The sequence below is a fragment of the Denticeps clupeoides genome, chromosome 6, assembly GCF_900700375.1.
Source record: "Denticeps clupeoides chromosome 6, fDenClu1.1, whole genome shotgun sequence".
Classification (NCBI taxonomy): Eukaryota; Metazoa; Chordata; class Actinopteri; order Clupeiformes; family Denticipitidae; genus Denticeps; species Denticeps clupeoides.
In genome coordinates this window covers 23290820-23308597 of record NC_041712.1, presented here as the reverse complement: position 1 = coordinate 23308597, position 17778 = coordinate 23290820, and the positions used below count along the sequence as shown (strand labels likewise).

The following is a 17778-nucleotide window of genomic DNA, read 5'->3' as shown; positions in this document are numbered from 1 at the left end:
TATGTGACAGTCAGGAAGAACGTCAGCCATAAAAGTGGCTCAAGCGAGGAGTTGGCTTTTGTTAATAATAAAAAAAAAAAAGATAGCATCAGTGCTGTATTCTCCCACGTCCACGGCAACAACCTGCGCTCATATCAACAGCATTCAGATACAAACGGTGCCTTCACAAATGGCACTGAGATCAGACTGGTTCAGTGATCACACTGACCCATGCCTGTCACAACCTGGGCCACAAAGATGCCATAGTGAGTGAAAAACACTTATCCGGCCCACGCGAAACCATAATTGCAGCATTTTGAATCTATTTCAGTTTGAATGAATTGAACAGGGTTTTCCTGTTTCTCTTTATATATATATATGGACAGGCGGTGGATTTATGGACTGGTTATTTGGACAGGAAGTGCAGAAAGGCAGTGAGATCGAAATTTCCCCTCTTCCCCCCAGTTCCATCCTGTCATCCTCTGGCAGTCATGCCCTGGCTCCGCAGCCCATTGTATCCGAGCACGAAAAACAAATAGGGCTGTAAAAGCAGAGAGGCCAGGACTCTGAAGACGTAGAATTTGGTCCCTGGAGCCCCTGAGGACAGCTTCCCTGAACCCACATGGCAGACAGATGACCTGCTGCAACCCTTTTTCTACTATATGGGTAGGTGTGATATAAGCTTGTTGCACAGGTGACATGCCTCTGGTTCTGCAAATGAAGAAACTCATGCAGGGAGTGCAGGGACATCATTTGTCAGAGTTTGCTGGGCGTCACCCCTGCCAGTCCACTTTAAGTCAAAAGATTCAGATTCTTTCACCAGGCTGATCTGTGTTGCGAATGGCTGCTGAAGTCTGTGCAAGCAGTAAAAAAAAGTTTCATATTTTAAAGAAAATTTAAGTACATGAAATTAGATTTCAAAATCATGAAAAAAATTGCAGTATGCTGGGGGTGTTTCTACTCTGAAACCACAACCTTCCATTGAAACATTGCTCCACCGAGAAGATTTATTGGACCGGTGCAGTCATACAGTTTGAACTTCAAGAGCCAGATTTCATTTTGAGACCAGAGGGCAATGAATGGTGAATATTTCCCAGTTTTGGCAGTATGAATGACTGCCAGCTAGAAAGTGGCCTAACATAGTAGGTAGTGTAATAACTACGGCAATGGAGTCCAGTTTTTTTAAAGCATTTAAGGGTTTTTAGGGGTGGAGTTTTGCTAAGTGGTGAGCCGGTGCTTCATCAAGCCATGATTTATGCCCCGCATACCAAACCCTGATTACAATAACCGATGAAACGCTCCACAGTTCAGAACTACAGTCAGAACACAGTCTCGAAATTTACTTCACACAAGCGTTAAAAACAATGCTCTGATATGTGCAATGCAATTATTTGGCTGAACGAGCTAAATGGAGGGATTTCCATAAACGGCTCGCATCATCCACAGCAAACAGTGAGGACGGGGAGAGCGTGGCACTCATATTTCTCCTTTTCTGTTCGTTTTTTTTTTTTTTTTTTAAGAGCTGATCTTATGTAGGTCAGCAAAACTTTTCTGGCCGCTGACAAAACAATACCTTCTGCTTGATGTAATACTGACAATGCGAAAGGAGCCCTCGTGGCTATATATACATCTGACCTAATGAAGTCAAACTTCCATACATGGGCAGGCAATGCGTCCCTCCAGCTGTTCCAGCAGATTGCCTGCGCTCAGGTTTTTTCCTCCTTTCACGCTCTTTCTCAAGAGTTTATTTCTCTTCCTATTTCTTGCCGTTCACCAGACAAGCGTCCCTACGGGGGCAAGTGGTCTCACGTGGTCACTGAACAAGGTGTCCTGTCAGACGAGATGGTGGTCCTGAGGAGAACCATTTTTGTTTTTTTTTCCGGCCATTCGCCACCGCTGTCCAGTGGCTTCCGTGGAATTGCAAACGTATGCAGATGTAAACTCTCAGAAAGTGGATTCTAAGCAGCGGGCAGGATGAAAAAAAAAAAAGCAGAAGACAAAAAAAGATCATTTGTACATGGTTTTTATTTGGAATAAATATCTTGATGTCATGACCACTCAAATTGCCAGCTTAAAAAAAAAAAAAAAAACTACACAAAAAAATGACAAAAAACAGGTATTTACATGACTTATTTGTGCACAGCTAGATGGATGTATACATGGTATACAAAGCATCCCATGCAGGACGTTGCAGATCTTTTGCAGTACAAAGCGCAAAAGAGAACTAAAAAAAAAAACAACATTCCAAGTATTACAGGAACCATCTTTTAGATGGATGATGTGGTCCCCCTTGAGAACCGCAAACAAAAAATGTATATGTACTGTATGGTGGCTTACATTGTTTGCATTAATGCATAGAAAAAGAACGACGAGCCACAGAACGTGGGTCTAAAACGTAAAGACTGTACAGACGTGCGCCTTTTTTTTTTTTTTTCTACTTGTAATAACTTAGTTACTATGGCAACTGTACCAGACAGGGCTTGGATATAGCAGCTGCACTGCTGGCTCGAGAACAATGAGTTGAGAAGCGGAGGACGATTTTCAGATAAATGACGAGGATGGGGTTCTGAAGCGGGGTGTCCCCGGGACGCGGTGCGAAGAGGGGCGCCTGTGGCTGGTAGGCCATCTTAGCGCATTGACGCAGCCCAGATGCCCAGGCGAGCAATGCTTATTTCCTGCTCTGGGTGACATTTACACGTTGTTGTCATCGCTTTTTCTTCCATTACCTCCGCTTCTCGCCCCCAGACGTAGGCCAAACCAAAGTGCACTGAGAGCTTAAGTTGCTCTCATTTGCAGACACTGAGATGCCAGTGACATCAGGCCTGAGAGAAATTTTAAAGCCATGTTATTTTTGGGTTTACTGCATGAGCCACACCTACTTCCATACACACACACACACAGAATGTGTAGGTACAGACACACTTCCATAGATGGGAGCACTGCGGCGCACTGTTTCAGAACACAAACGTGTTTCTTTGCAAACATAATTGTCGTCAGGGTTTTAAATGAATATCTCCAGATTATTAATCATGATTATTTTATCCCTGGGACAGAGGTATATGTTCTACACTGATGATGATTCCAACTGATCATACACTGCCAATCAGGATTTTCAACACACCTACTACTTTGTGGAATCATACTCATACGGTATATTCTTCGTCAAACTGTCAAAACTAAACCAAACCAAACAAATACGTTTAGAATTTGACACTCTTGGGAAGAGTAGGTGTGTAGACAGTATTGACTGGTAGTGTACATGCTGGACTGGGCGATTATTATAATGCAACAGGAAAGGATAGAAAATAGGCTCATGCATCCTGCCTTGCAGTACGGTGGCAGCGACCTTCTGAAATCAGCTGTATGGCTTGAGTGGGTCGAGCAATCAGTAAAAGACGTACGGCGTTCAACATCTCGACTGTGACAACGGCGATTCTCTGGTGTTACAAACAGAGGTAGACGTCTGTGTGAATGGGACATGATCGGAATGGTCTGCCGTCCTCTCGGCGCTAAATGAATGCACCAGAACAAGCGGTTCTGGATCGTTGGACTTCCTCAGTTTTAACGTTTATACGTACGGGGGGGAGTTGGGGGAGCTGCAGGGCCCGCGCCGTTGCCGGTTAGCAGGGGCGCAGCAAACAAAAGTCCAGCTCCTGCGGTTTGCGCTGGCCGGCGCAGTGTTCTCGCGGCAGCTGGTGTCCCGAGCTGGTGGCGCAGCGCAGTGGCCGGCGTTTGAAGCCTTTGCCACAGGGCTTGGAGCAGGGTGACCACTCGCCCACGCTCCACACCGGGCAGGGGTCCCCGCAGGCGCGGATGGCGCCGGGCCGCTGGGCGGGGTCGCAGTCCGTCCGGGCCCCTCCGTCGGCGCCCAGGCACTGCACCAGCCTCCTCTGCGTCCCGCCGCCGCACGTCACCGAGCACTCGTCCCACCCCGACGCCAGCCACTTCCCGCGCAGGGGCTCCTGCTTGGCGTAGGCGGGCGGGAGCTCCTTCTCCGGCAGCAGGTCCCGGGCCTTGCCGCCGGCGCCGCCCCGCTCCCTGTCCTCCGCCAGCACGCTGTTCTCCGCCTGCGCCCGGCCCTCCTTCTTCAGCGCGCGCTCCTCCTTGCTCTCGCGGGCCAGGTAGAAGGAGTAGCGGATGCGCGGCGGGGTCATCTGGCCCACCGACAGCACCTCCACGGTCAGGGACTCGGCCAGCGGCCGCACCGCCTGCAGGGTCTCGGCCAGGCCCGCGGTGCCGCTGTAGCGGAGCAGGCTGCCCTGGACCAGGATGTCTCGCTCGACGGCCGACACCACGTAGTTCCCGTTCAGCAGGTACTGGCCTTTACTGTTCTTCACCGCCAGGTAGTTGTCGTCGTTCACGAGGCCCTTGTAGCCGCGCTGACGGATGTCGATGTTGGCGGCTCCGACCGGCAGCATGACCACGAAATTGTAACCGTGTCTGACAGGGAGGAAGAACACAGGGGACACAGGCATTAACCGACCTGTGCATGACTTCGTGTGATATATTTGTGCAAGTGCACAGGCCAAATAATGTAGTGAAAATGAACTGATCAGTTGTCGACCCCGTAGAGGTGTTTTCCAGTACATGGACACATTCCTTGTTCATTTATAATATCTATTTATATGAAAGAAGCGGAGTTCTGCAATTACTACACGCCTGCACAGCAGCACGCATCCCTCATGTTTGAGTAGTTTATGAGCATTTATCGGTTTTTGTAAATCAGTATGTTGCTAAGAAATAATAAACAGGCAGGCTTTGAATTGCTTTTATATGGATTTTAAGCAAAATGTTTAAATTTGGCAATTGGCAATGCAAATTTCTATCAGAGAATGCAATTGGCAATTCAAGCTTCAACCTACATTTACATTTATGGCATTTACCTTATCCAGAGCGACTTACAATCAGTAGTTACAGGGACAGTCCCCCCCTGGAGACACTCAGGGTTAAGTTGTAAGTCGCTCTGGAAAAGGACGTCTGATAAATGCTGTAAAAGTAAATGTAAATGTTTCACAATGACAAAACTGATCACTTTCACTTCAACAACAGAGCCGGCTTAACCAGTAATAAGCACAATTGACTGGACAGTATTTATTATTTTTGCATTAATGCAACTGATTGGCCAATGCCTTGCCTTGCTGAATTTATTTTCAAGATTTCACTGATTGAGAGATTCCATTTCCTGCTCACTAAGTTCTCCTACTTTCATTACTCACATGGGCTTGGTGAACAGGCCAGACACCTTCTTGCAGTTCTTGTTGTCGCCTCCACAGATGCCACACTTGTCGAATTTCTTGTTAGAGCCCAGCTTGCCATCACACCCCGCCTTCATGCACTTCCCCTGGACACACACTGAAGAGGAGTCGGGGGAGCAAGGTGTCCCATCCACCACCTGTTGGAAGGAAGCATGAATAGTATCTCAATGGAAGGAGATGGAATGCAGAAACGGAATATCACTTTTTTAAACTAGCATTATATGTTGGGGGTTGTTTAATTAACGGACTAATAATAAATAATAATAAAGTGAAGTGATTGTCACATGTGATACACAGCAGCACAGCACACGATGCACACAGTGAAATTTGTCCTCTGCTTTTAACCCAACCCATGAATGAGCAGTGGGAAGCCATGACAGGCGCCCGGGGAGCAGTGTGTGGGGACGGTGCTTTGCTCAGTAGCACCTCAGTGGGACCATGGCGGATCGGGATTTTTTTACAGTATGCCAAGTTTGCACATACAGTATATCTGTCTGCACATCAGTGCCGGGCTGTGCATTAAGAAGAAGAGAAAGCTTCCGTCTTTACTCTGGAATTCCACTGATCTGACACCAGGACTCTGGACTCATTTGAAGTCTTCTAGCTCTTGTTCTTATGTAACCAGCGAGGCCGGGAAGGCGCTGGTCACCCCGTATCTCCCTGAGATAAGACCCCCTCCTCCAGGTTAATCCCGTCCTGACGCAACATGCAGCCCGGCTCCCATTAACAGGACCTGTGTCCGTCTCGAACGGGCAAAATATCTTTGTGCTTGGCCTCGGGTGAATCGCATCTGTGGAAATCCTGGCTTCAGTAACATGTGCTGAGGGTTTGTAAATATTTCCCGGCGTGGCCAACTTCCAGGGAATTGTTTTACTTTGCATTCGGCTCCAATGTCGAAGGGTATTATGCGATGTACATAAACTAGGCCTTTTCCCATCTAAATCTTTAAACACTGTTTTTAAAATCAGACAATTATTGTATTTATGACGTTTCACTGGTCAGACTCACAGCTTTGTGACAGTTTTTACCTTGGGGGCAAGGACGTAGAAGTAGCCGGTGCCATTAGCCCTGCAGATCAGCTTGCACATGTCCTTCGTCGACACCCCAGAGTACTTTGGCACCCACACCACCGAAGGGGCGAGCCGGTTGGTGTTCAGGCTAAAGCCGTTGAAAGCTTCGCACTGCTCCTCGCGGTAGCTCTTCCCTGCGCAGAGGCGGGGGGGGACAGAGTTCACATGGGTCAAAGGTGATCACAGCACCAACAGGCAGTGAGAGACCCTAGGTCAACACTGAGCCTTAGGTCACGCCCAAAAAACAACTTTGAATACTTCACAGTGTTTTTAGCACATATCAGATGTCTTCCCAGGTGAAATGCTTTATGTTTTCATGACTGTGAGAGTGTGTGTGTGTGTGTGTGATGTGAGAACTAAGATAACTTTAATAACACTGCCATTTGTAAACAGGAAGATGATATTTCAATAGGAATGAAGACACACAGACACCACAGCTACCAATGTTGCCAGATACCCGATAATCACAAAATGTGAGAAAACACACACAAAACAGATCTGGTTCATATTTAACTACTGTGAGTGCTCAGTGTAATAGGTTTAAATGAGAAATGGGTTCCACAATACATCACCTCAACAAACAAATTTTCCAGAGTATGTGATTCAAAACAGACGCAATCTGGCAACACTGTCCATGACAGGTATTGCATAAGGCCAAAATGTGGACTCTTACCCGTGTCTGGGCAGGGGGTCAGGTTGCAGGAGCGGTACTTGATCCGCACCCCCTGGCAGTACTTGCCCCCGTTCGCAGGCACTGGGTTTGTGCATTCCCTCTTGGCCAGTTGGACACCACCACCGCAGGTCCTGGAGCACATTCCGAACACACCCCACTTCCCCCAGCGCCCGTCCACCTACGGAGAGACACGTCAGAACGGGTCACAACACCACCGAGAGCCTGTATCCGAGTCAGCAGTGATGGGCTGCGCTCGTATCTTTCAAAGAAGAGTCTTTTACCGTAGCCTTACTCGTATTTTCATGCATTTTTTTATCAAATATTTGACATTCATTATATCATTTTTTATAGCGTTTCCACATTCATTTTCCAAATGTATGATGGTTTTATGATAGTGCATTTGATCCTAAATGGGCTTTTGTGTTTGCTTGCTCACCTTGGTGACAGCGACGTCCTGTTTCTCGGTGCAAACCCCCCGCATGCACATGTTGCCATCTCCACAGCTGGTACCGTCCGCCCAGGGGAAGTGGCGCGTTTGGCACACCAGCTGACCGCGGGTCTTGCCTGTGCACCACAACCTGCTGCAGGGGGGCTGCATGAAGGGGCAGGGCTTGGAGCTGGACCCGAATGCCAGCTCACACTGGCGATCCAGGGAGTAGGCCACACCAGGGAGAACCTCCGGAAGAACCAGGGGTTTCTGGGGCTGGTCCAGCAAGCACTCTCCTGGAGAGGCATCAAAAAAATAACTATAAACAATAATCATAATAATACACTTATCATCATTATTGGTAGTAATTAGTAGTAGTATCATTACTGAAATTGAAGGGTGGTAGTAGCCTAGCGTGTAACACACTCGCCTATGAACCAGAGGACCCAGGTTCAAATCCCACTTACTACCATCGTGTCCCTGAGCAGGACACTTAACCCTGAGTGTCTCCAGGGGGGGACTGTCCCTGTAACTACTGATTGTAAGGCACTCTGGATGAGGGCGTCTGGTAAATGCCACATTATATATTATTATTTCTTAGTCTGGCAAAAAACTAACATATACTGCACATACATATGTATATTTCTGATTTAATTGTCAGACTATGCTGTTGAAAGCGTAATGCCATCATCTGGATTTGGTTTCATTTGTGCATGTAAAATTCAAACATATTTTGTTGTGTTATACTCTATGTATCAAAGTCTGATAGAAAAAAGAGCACAACTGCTGTGCCTGAGCAAGAGGGAATTCACTGAAAATCATGAACATAGTTCTTCAACTGGCTCATTCCTCTATGGCCATTTGATTCCTCTAAACACACACCCACACTTTTTGCAGGAACATCCCCTAATAAACACAGAGCCCCAACCCCAGCCAAAGTGCTCCGAACAAATTTCACAACCCGCACTTCGTACATATTCGTACAGCCCCTCCGTGTTTGTCTCTGTGTCCTACAGGGTTGGTGTACATCCAAAAGGCAACGGGGGAAAAATTTATAAATTGGCATTTACTTGTGAACCACAAAGAGGCGGAGCTTAGCGCGTGTTTCACTCCTCGGCTTATTTGTCTTTGGTTCGAAATAACTAAGGTCATGTAGATTTGAGGAGAAGTTCGGTTGCTTTGCCAGCGCTGGATAGCTGTGAAGGATTTGGCACAGATGTGGGTGGGTCTGTGGCTCTGTGGCATTTGTGAAACTGGGCGTAATAAATCTGGGGTGTCGCGTTTCACTTGGAGTTCAGAGGGACTTGGGGACGATTCTGTGCCCTCGCAACGTTCTCTCTTTGTGTGGCACTGAGAGGTTGGCGGCGGACGGGGAACAGGACTCGCGTCTTTGCGCCATGACCAACAGCAGAAAGAGGTAGCGCGCAGCCGTACCGATCTCAGGGCTATTTTAATCAGCATGAGAACACTTGAGGCACTACACCTAGCTGCCAAAGCCAAACACGGCAAATTTACGGCTGGTCCACAAACTCCCAAACTGCGGCGAATGTGAAGCCAGACATGGTGGTTTGGCCCACTTGGCAGCAGCCATGGAACAGAAATTTGGAGCAAATCTCATCATCGTCCTGAAATACTAGGGGTGTTGAAATTAATCTCATAATCCATGCGTCGCAATGCAGATGTGGACAATTCTTGAACATAATCAATTATATCATAATGACGCTGCAAGGGGGATGTTCTGAAATTTAACGCTCGCCGCTGTTTAACATTTTTCTGGACACTTTGATTTGCTCCATTGAGTAGAAAAACGGTCCATGGTGACCTGACGCCACGAACGTCAGAAGAACGGCTGGTTCAGACGTCTGTGTTAACAAGGCCTTAACTCTCATCTCTCTGACAAATTTCAAAACATAATGTGAAGTCATGCAGAAGAATTGATGGGATGCATCATGATGCATCAATATTTGAGGCATCAATATTTGATAAAGGAAATCGAATCGAACTGGGTGGTAGTAGCCTAGCGCGTAACACACTCGCCTATTAACCAGAAGACCCGGGTTCGAATCCCACTTACTACCATTGTGTCCCTGAGCAAGACACTTAACCCTGAGTGTCTCCAGGGGGGGACTGTCCCTGTAACTACTGATTGTAAGTCGCTCTGGATAAGGCTGTCTGATAAATGCTGTAAATGTAAATGTAAATGAATTGTGAGAACAGTGAATTTTGGGGTACCTTGGTTGTCTTCACGCTGGAACGTACGTAAAGCTGTAATGTAAAGGACATTTGGGGCAGAAAGCTGGGAGGCCGTTTCTAGGAGGGCTGACTCACCGTGTCCACTGTCCAGGAAGTCAGTGATGATGGCAGCACTGCAGGGTGACCAGGGGCTGGTCCGGTTGATCTGGATGAGCGTGGGGGACATCATGTGGTTGTCCTTCAGTTTCCCAAACACATCCTCGCATGCCTTGACATTGTCATGAGGCATGTTGAAGACGTGGCCTGAGGAGATTGGGGGAGTGGAAAGGAGGAACGATGAGAGTCTACATCCAGTCACGTATGTCAAACTCCCTCCACACCACCGCAACATTCAGGCCTCCATCTTGTCCGCGTGAATCAGGTCAGCTGTCTCCCTAAAGTCATGAGTCAGCGGCAAAATCTTTGCCAATTTCCATTTTCTCTTGTCAACAGCAATCCCACACGCATGAGGAGCAGCTTCACGATCCCTCCTGCTGGCCCGGCCCCCACCCTCACTCCCCTACACCCCCTTTCATGAGTCAGCGCTGCAGTCTCCTCAAGACGGAGCAGCAATCAATGCAAATAAAAGTTAACAAATAGTATTTTCGCTCGGGCCCATTTCCTTGATTGGGCAAGCAATTCAAAAACCGAACCATTCCATAATGATTCGATCCGACGTAAACGCTCAAATCAGTGGCAGCAGAGCATTTTGTCATCTTCAGAGCCACCATACATATGAAGTAGCATGGCACGGGTCTTACCGAGCTCGTGTGCAGTTGTGAAAGCTGATGGCAGACCATCGTCTTCTATCACAGAACAGCTCCTCTTGGGATCACACATGGTTCCCACGTCCGCCATGCCCAGGGTGTCACAGGTGGAAGCCCCGCAGAGGTCCTGAGTCAGAGGACACGTTGATGAGCAAGAGTGACGGTCAAATCTGAATGTACCTGAAATCTCATAAACTCCACAAGGCCCTAGATGAATGCAAAATGTAATATGAATAATGAGCTCAGGACATCTTCTACTTCAACAGATCTGCCACCTACAGGGTGAAACATGGTGCATCTTCATCTTCAACATGGTGGCCATATCTTCTAAGCTGATGCATATAATCGGAAAAATGTATAATGAATCGGAATGTGTATAAAAGATGGAGCTTAAAAAACACAGCATTGCATTAAAATGTAACTAAAAGTTACGTAACATTATAATAACACAATATTTCCACTCTGCTGTTAACATCAGAGAAGCAAAATTGGTTATTGATATCACATATGAGCCACAAATGTCCATAATGTTACACTGACAGAATATGCACGTGGTAAACAATTTATACAGCTGCAATTATTGTCTTTAAAGCCTTATTTATGTAATTGCAAGCAGTCTCTCTTGTGTGTGTGTGTGTGTGTGTGTGTGTGTATACACTGAATATGCAGGACCTCATGTGTTCCAGGAATAATTAGCAGTGTTAGGTTTCAGACCGAAAATTTTCCTCAGCACCATCACCGATAAAACACATCTTGAATGACTTTTTAACGTTTTTTAGAAAAAATATATATGTTTCCCTTGCTGTTTTCTTTTTATTTATTTATTTCAAGAGAAAAATTCCAGATGGGCAGTTAAAATATTTCAGATTTTGGTTTTCACATGAGTTGATGCTGACCTAAATTTATTTCTACCACCGAGCTTGGTTCTCATGCTTTGCAGACGCAACTGGGTGCCAATCAGAAATGGTCCAGTGAGATGCCCATTCCAATCAGAGAGCAACCGTGTATTCCAATGCCCAGCCATGGAAACCGAGTGTAGGAAACTACGACGCGTCTCCTAAAATAGGAAAAGCACACCATTTAACTTCATAAAGCTCCGAGCATCTGTGCTGAAGCCCCCAATTCGCTGTGACAAATTGTTTATGTGCTGCAGTTGTTGACCGATGAAAACTCAATCCAGATGTGCACATGTGAAATGTGGGGCGGCTATTAACAGAAAACTAAGACTGTTTATGAGGGAGAGAAAAGACAAATCGCAATTTTCTACCCTGACCTACTTCTCACATTAACGATTTATCTCATCTGTCTCGAGGCCGATGCTGGACAGCCATCAGCGACACACCCCTGAGGTCCGGTGACCTTTTCTAAGGGTCCCTCCTTCTGCATTAATGCTGGATGGAGGACAAATTCCTGTTGCTCGTCATGTATGGGTGTTCTTCGCATCACTGTCCAGCTGTTCATGTGAAGGCAACCACAGGAAGCAAGCCACATGAAAACATGGACTTTTTCATGTATTAATAATCAACGACCTTTGCAAGTAAATAAAACCCCCTTCCACATGAGAAAGCCTGCGTCCACACGGAGACGCTGAGAACGTCCCGAACGCTGTTTTAACCCCCCTCCCCACCTGTAAGTGGCGCTGTAACTCCACGTCGTAGTTCTCCAACCTTGTGCAGCGTCGAGAGGATTTCTTGTGCAGCACAACCACAAACATGTTATAATAAATAAATGTTGTTGTTGTTGTTATCCGCCATTTTTATATGTAGGACGCATTTGGGGTTATAGGTCAGGTTGGAGGTTGGGTCAATACGTCTTCGCCGTCCACACGGATACGCGGAAAAGAGAAATTCACTCTAGAACCCGTTTTAGAAAATAACAATTTTGGGTCCCCTGAAACGGCGTCTCCACGTGGACGCAAGGCCAGATTGGATAGAAATGTACGGTGGGCTGTGGGGCCTGAAATTCCTTGTTTGCTCTGCTCCCTGTGGGGTTTCGTGTTAATCAGCCCCACATTAACAGCTGGATGCCCCCCCCCCCTTGTGTCCTTACATGTCCGAGTGACTGGGTGCAGATGCAGCTTAAATTCGAAACACAATTCAAGAACTTTATCTGGGTCTCTGCTGGAAATACACTATTTCACTTGTGGACCTGCAGCTTCTCTTGGGCCTGAAGGATCACAGACTCATGACTCAGGACTTCTTTTAGACATTGCAAGATGAATGACACGCCTTCCTGGCAACAGGGATCTGCCTTTTTTCGCCTGTTTTGGCCCTCCGCTCCAATTAATCAGCACTGACAAAGCCAACAGCTCCAAATTCATCTGTCACCGCGGGAAAAAACCTGACCTAGACCCTGAGACGTTGTTTGATTGCATAGAGTTTTTCCTCCTCCACCTCCAGCACCTCCACATCTGGCTGGAGCTGGTCATCTCCTGCACGACTGAGAAATAAAAAATGAAAATCAAAAAATGCCTCATGCAACACTGACCCAATTGGCACCTAGTGGTGCAGGCATACGATTTTCATTACAGCTTTATAAACTCCAAGCTGTTCCATGTGTGCACCCCACAAGACTTTTATCCAAAGCTCTTCTCCTGCCCTCCTCTCCCCTTACACCAGCAAAGCCACACACCAATTTATGGTGGAATGTACGCTAACCCTCGGTCTCGCTGGTCTTCTGGAACTCAGACCCAAACCAGAGGCAAACAATGATGACAAGTGAAAGTTCTCAAGCTCTCGTCCCTTTAACATCCAGAGCGACTGCCCACCCCCCCTGGACCCCAAGTGTTGGACCCCCCTGACCAAACATTTGGCCTTCCTGCAGCTAATTGCTCGGTCGCAAGCTGCCTCGCCCTGGTTTCTATTAAGCTTTTACAGTTACAGCCTGAGATGACGTGGCCTCAGATGGGTCACCAAAACAACGTTTCTTGTAGGTACTGACTGGTTTCTGCAGCCATTTGCCAGGTGTGCCACCATGCCAGTGCTACCTACTGCTCCTTTGTTATGTGCCAATCAGCTGGTGCCTGAACAAGTCAATAAAGGAGAGAGAAGAGGGAATATAGATGATTTTTTCCAAAGGTTTTAACTCAATCCAATAAACAGTGGTGCAGTGGTGGCCTAGTGGTTAAGAGAGGGTAATCAGAAGGTTGCCGGTTCGAATCCTGATCCGCCAAGGTGCAACTGAGGTGCCACTGAGCAAAGCACCGTCCCCCCACGCTGCTCCCTGGGTGCCTGTCATGGCTGCCCACTGCTCACTCAGGGTGATGAGTTAAATACAGAGGACAAATTTCACTGTGTGCACCATGTTCTGCGCTGCTGTGTATCACAAGTGACGATCACCTCACTTCACTTTACTTACTTAACCCAATGGGGGTCAAAGCAGAACACCAGAGCAGATTCTGGGTTTCTGGATCATTGGGTTTTGTCATTTTCCTTAATTTATACAGTCAGTACCGGGTTGGAGCTGAAAAACAAATGTTTATAACAATCAGACGTTTTGAGATCATTTGGTGTATTGATGATGATGGTGGAGATGCTATCAGGGCGATCTTCTTAATCATCGACCATATTCAGGAAGACACCACTGATCTGCAATGAGCACCTCACTTTACATGGATTAGTTGGAATGTAATTTGTCAGCCATCTGTAGCTGCTTGAGAACTTTTTTACGGCAACTCTGGACAACTGTGATGAGAACAGGAATCCCAGATTAACAGATGGGGAGAGGAGTAAGAAGATATGCTGAGGAGAAACATGCTGGAGCGGCAGAGGGCCACAGCTGCAAGGGCAGGGAGAGCAGGTGGGCCGGGCTCCTCCGGGATTTGGACTTTCTCAGCAGGGATACGGATATTTCGCTTCCAGAGACGCAGCCTGTAATGGGAAGCAGGCTCCCTCTGTGGGAACAGCCGGCGGGGTGGAGGAGAAGGAAGGGTTAGATGGCTCACAGCTGGAGATGCAGGAGAAACTGGACACCCCTTTGCTGATGCACCCTTCAGAGGACCATCAGAAGAAGACCAGCGTGCTTATCATCTTCTTCTTCCTTTTTTTTTGGTTTAAATTAGGGTTATCTATTGCCTCAAAGGTGGATGACACGTTCACCAGAGATCTCATGGGTAACCGTCACCTTATGCATCACAGTGTCCCAGGATTCCAGTAAGTCATAATCAGCTAAGATTTTTTTCCCTCTCCACACAATGACATGAAGGCCACATTCACGCTTTTCCTAAACGCTTTACGTCGATGGGGACGTCCCCGCTCAGTACACCTGTTGTCAAGCGGCATGACTCCGAAGCTGGAGCGTCCCACTCTCTCTCTCTCTCTCTCTCCCTCCGCTGCTCGCTCTCTTTCTACATGTGGGTTAGCTTCATCTCTGGCCCGAGCCTTTTTATAGCCATGTGTCCAGATGAAGAATGTGTTAATCCCAGGCCAACTCATGAGCGCTCAGCAGTTGTGGAGGAACACAGAGGTCCTGGAATGTCAGACCACCACTTTATCTTCTGGGAGTAATAATTGTAGGAATTTAGGGAGTGACTTAAACTCTTGCACACAAAAAGAAAAAAATATATATCTATAGGGGAGCCCGAGGAAGACAAAGGGAAAAAATTAACCCCTTGGTGTAATGATTCATTTTGGAAGCCACGGGTGGTCAGGGTGGCTAGAGCTTTCTCCAGAAATACAGGTCTGTAGAAATGACTCCAAAATAAATGAATAAATAATAAACGGGACGAATGGGTGTCCAAGAACCCCGCCCGCGGACCTCACTTGAGCTGTTCACCTCTCTTCGGGGTCAGCCCTGGCCCACGGTCTGTAGTTATATATTTTATGGCGTTTGACACGCGCATTCTTCCGCATGGAGAACTGCCTGTGGAGGGCAGTGGCCCGAAGGCGGGCGTGACCCCTGCAGCCGCCCTGCAGGACCGGCAGCAGATTGTTTGGGCCTGGCGCTCTTGTTACAGCCTGTCTCCGCTCTGCAGGTCGTATATGCCACTGCTCGGGCTTTTTACAGGCGCCCATCCGGAGACCGCTGTCACCGTCAGCGGTTGGGACTCTGACACCATAATCACATGAGATATTTACTGGTGACACTTGCCTTCCTGCACCTGAAGACCAGTTGTACAGTTTTTTTTCACGTGTGCTTGGAAAGTGAAGATCTGAAACCGGGAAGCCCTGATGTATTTTGTATGGTCCGTATTAAAAACCGATTTTTAATCCTAATTCTATGGCGCTGTCCTGGAGTTGACCTCAGGCTGCCGGACCTACCTGCTTGGTGAAGAGGATGGCAGTGTCCCAGTACTCCGCCTGCTTGTCGCTGTGCTTGTTCAGCTTCTTCTGCCAGGTGCAGAAGTTGCGCAGGGTCATCGCCGCGTTCCCGGAGACCTTGGGCCCCTTGTCCGCCTCGCTGATCACCATGAACTTGACCACCACGATGCTGATGGAGTTCAGAATGCTCGGGTGCTTGTAGAGCTTGGCCGCGACCGACATGAGGGTCAGGAGGTAGTGCTTCAGGTCGTCCCCGTGGAAATTGGCCATGGACTCGTCGGCGACCACCAGCGTCTCCACGTAGCGCGGCACCGACGCGAACCTCTTGGAGCGGCTCTTCAGCACCGACTCGGTGAGATTCTGCACCTGCAGCTCCTTCAGGTGCTTGTACTTGTCCAGGGACCGGCTTGCGTCTCGGTTCAAGCCGGAGTCCACCGCGCACCTGGCGGCGAAGTCGGAGTTGCTCCGGCGCCGGACGACGTGCGTCCCCGGCGCCGCCGAGTGATTGAGGGCGGGTCGGATGAAGTACTCCCAGCCGCCGTACCCGAACGCGCCCTGCAGACCCTTGCAGGTGCTGAGCGCCGCGTAAGACAGGGGGTCGGTGTTGACCTCCCCGGAGTAGAAACACCGGCTCAGCTCCGCGCCCTCGGCGAGGAAACTCGAGTCCGGACGCAGATCCAGCACCAGGTCCTGCCCGAACGCGCGGATCCCGAAGGCGACGGCGTCCTTGGTGTCCTTTGCGAGGCGAACGGGGACGCAAAGCTCTGTCTGCGTGGAGTCCGCGCCGTCCAACGAGGCCAGCAGCACGTTGAGCAGCAGCGCGGTCCGCCCGAACATGGCTGTGGAGGTCTCGTAGTGTCGCACGGGGGAGAATCGTCTGCCGGGCTCTGGGTCCCGTCCCGTCCCCTACCTGTGTGCTGTGGCGCTGCGCGTCATGGGGGAACATTAAGGGACTGTGATCGGGGTTGTTCTCGGGGAGGCGCTCCAGCAGCTCATTGGGTATTGCCTGTCGTTCAGGGTTCGGGTCTGGAACCACTTGTGGCTCTCGGAGTTATAGCATCACTCCCACGCGCCAAACATGCGCGCAGAGCGGCGCGCAAACGGAACGGCCCCTGGTGGGGCGGGGGCGCGCACGGACCGGCGGCCGAACCACGTCATCAGCGGGGCAGAGAGGAGTATCATCATCTCACTAGACCTACCCCGATCCGACTTAGAACCACTGGTACGAACACCAGCAACCCCGCTCCTCTCCTCCCCAAAGAGCGCGTTTCTTGCGGCGATGTTACGGCTCCCTGGTGACCTTTGCGCTTTAAAACCGGAATGTATCTTATGTACATGTATTGTACATCGGGTTTCTACTGCAGTTGGTCCCCTTCTGTCCAAACACTATACCCTCAGTCATCATCATCATCATTAATGATTTCATAACCGCGCTGTTAAAATAATTCATATGATAAACTGGCATCAGGAAACTCTGAAACTGTAAAAAAAGGACATTTTTTGGATGCAAAATATATAAAACATCGTTTACATTTACAGAATTTACCAGACGCCCTTATCCAGAGCGACTTACAATCAGTAGTTACAGGGACAGTCCCCCCTGGAGACACTCAGGGTTAAGTGTCCTGCTCAGGGACACAACGGAAGTAAGTGGGGTTCGAACCTGGGTCTTCTGGTTCACGTGCGAGTGTGTTACCGACTAGGCCACTACTGCACCAGATTATGAAGAAATTGTGATATTAAAACGCATGCTTGTGTGATAATAAGATGCGAAAGTGATTCGTTTTCACACGTGACACGGCACGGCACCCAGTGAAATGTGGGTGCCCACTGCACCAGATCCGATCACGGGCCCGTTTCCTTGCTCGCCAGGCCACCACCGCAGCCTGTCCCACTGTCCCGTGTGGTGTTGCGGTTATTTTATTCCTCCATTACTGGACATTTTGATGTTTAGAAGAAACACGAACGCTGTCTAAATTTGAACCGCACGACTCAACAACTCGACGTCGCGAAAGGACGGGGTTTTAATAAAAAGGACACGAGCGACACCTGGCGGCGGGGTGAGCCCGCTGCGCCGTGCGTCGCCTACGCGGCGACTGGCGACAATTCACGCCACA

At 48.6% G+C, this 17778-nt stretch overlaps 1 protein-coding gene and 1 long non-coding RNA gene across 2 annotated transcripts; one reads left to right on the top strand and one right to left on the bottom strand.

Moving 5' to 3' along the window:
* Positions 1-2050: 2050 nt before the first annotated feature.
* adamts15a (ADAM metallopeptidase with thrombospondin type 1 motif, 15a) lies at positions 2051-16861 on the bottom strand. The gene is made up of 8 exons (XM_028983691.1): positions 15662-16861; positions 10398-10530; positions 9733-9900; positions 7414-7700; positions 6978-7155; positions 6263-6438; positions 5196-5371; positions 2051-4419 (listed from the first exon to the last, which is right to left on the bottom strand). Exons 1-8 carry the CDS (start codon positions 16496-16498, stop codon positions 3600-3602), a joined length of 2775 nt encoding a protein of 924 aa, XP_028839524.1. The 5' UTR covers positions 16499-16861; the 3' UTR covers positions 2051-3599.
* Positions 8713-10177, top strand: LOC114792495 (uncharacterized). Its single transcript, XR_003750128.1, has 3 exons — positions 8713-8821; positions 9749-10018; positions 10090-10177. It is a non-coding gene; the product is annotated as an uncharacterized LOC114792495 (long non-coding RNA).
* Positions 16862-17778: the final 917 nt, after the last annotated feature.

What these genes read in the sequence shown, in the direction of transcription:
- adamts15a (XM_028983691.1), bottom strand. Translation starts at nt 16,498, where the DNA reads ATGTTCGGGCGGACCGCGCTGCTGCTCAACGTGCTGCTGGCCTCGTTG. An exon ending in CCATCCTCTTCACCAAGCAG is followed by an intron (nt 10,531 to 15,661) that starts GTAGGTCCGGCA and finishes CCTCTGACTCAG; the next exon opens with GACCTCTGCGGGGCTTCCAC. An exon ending in GGCCTGTTCACCAAGCCCAT is followed by an intron (nt 4,420 to 5,195) that starts GTGAGTAATGAA and finishes CCTCCCTGTCAG; the next exon opens with ACACGGTTACAATTTCGTGG.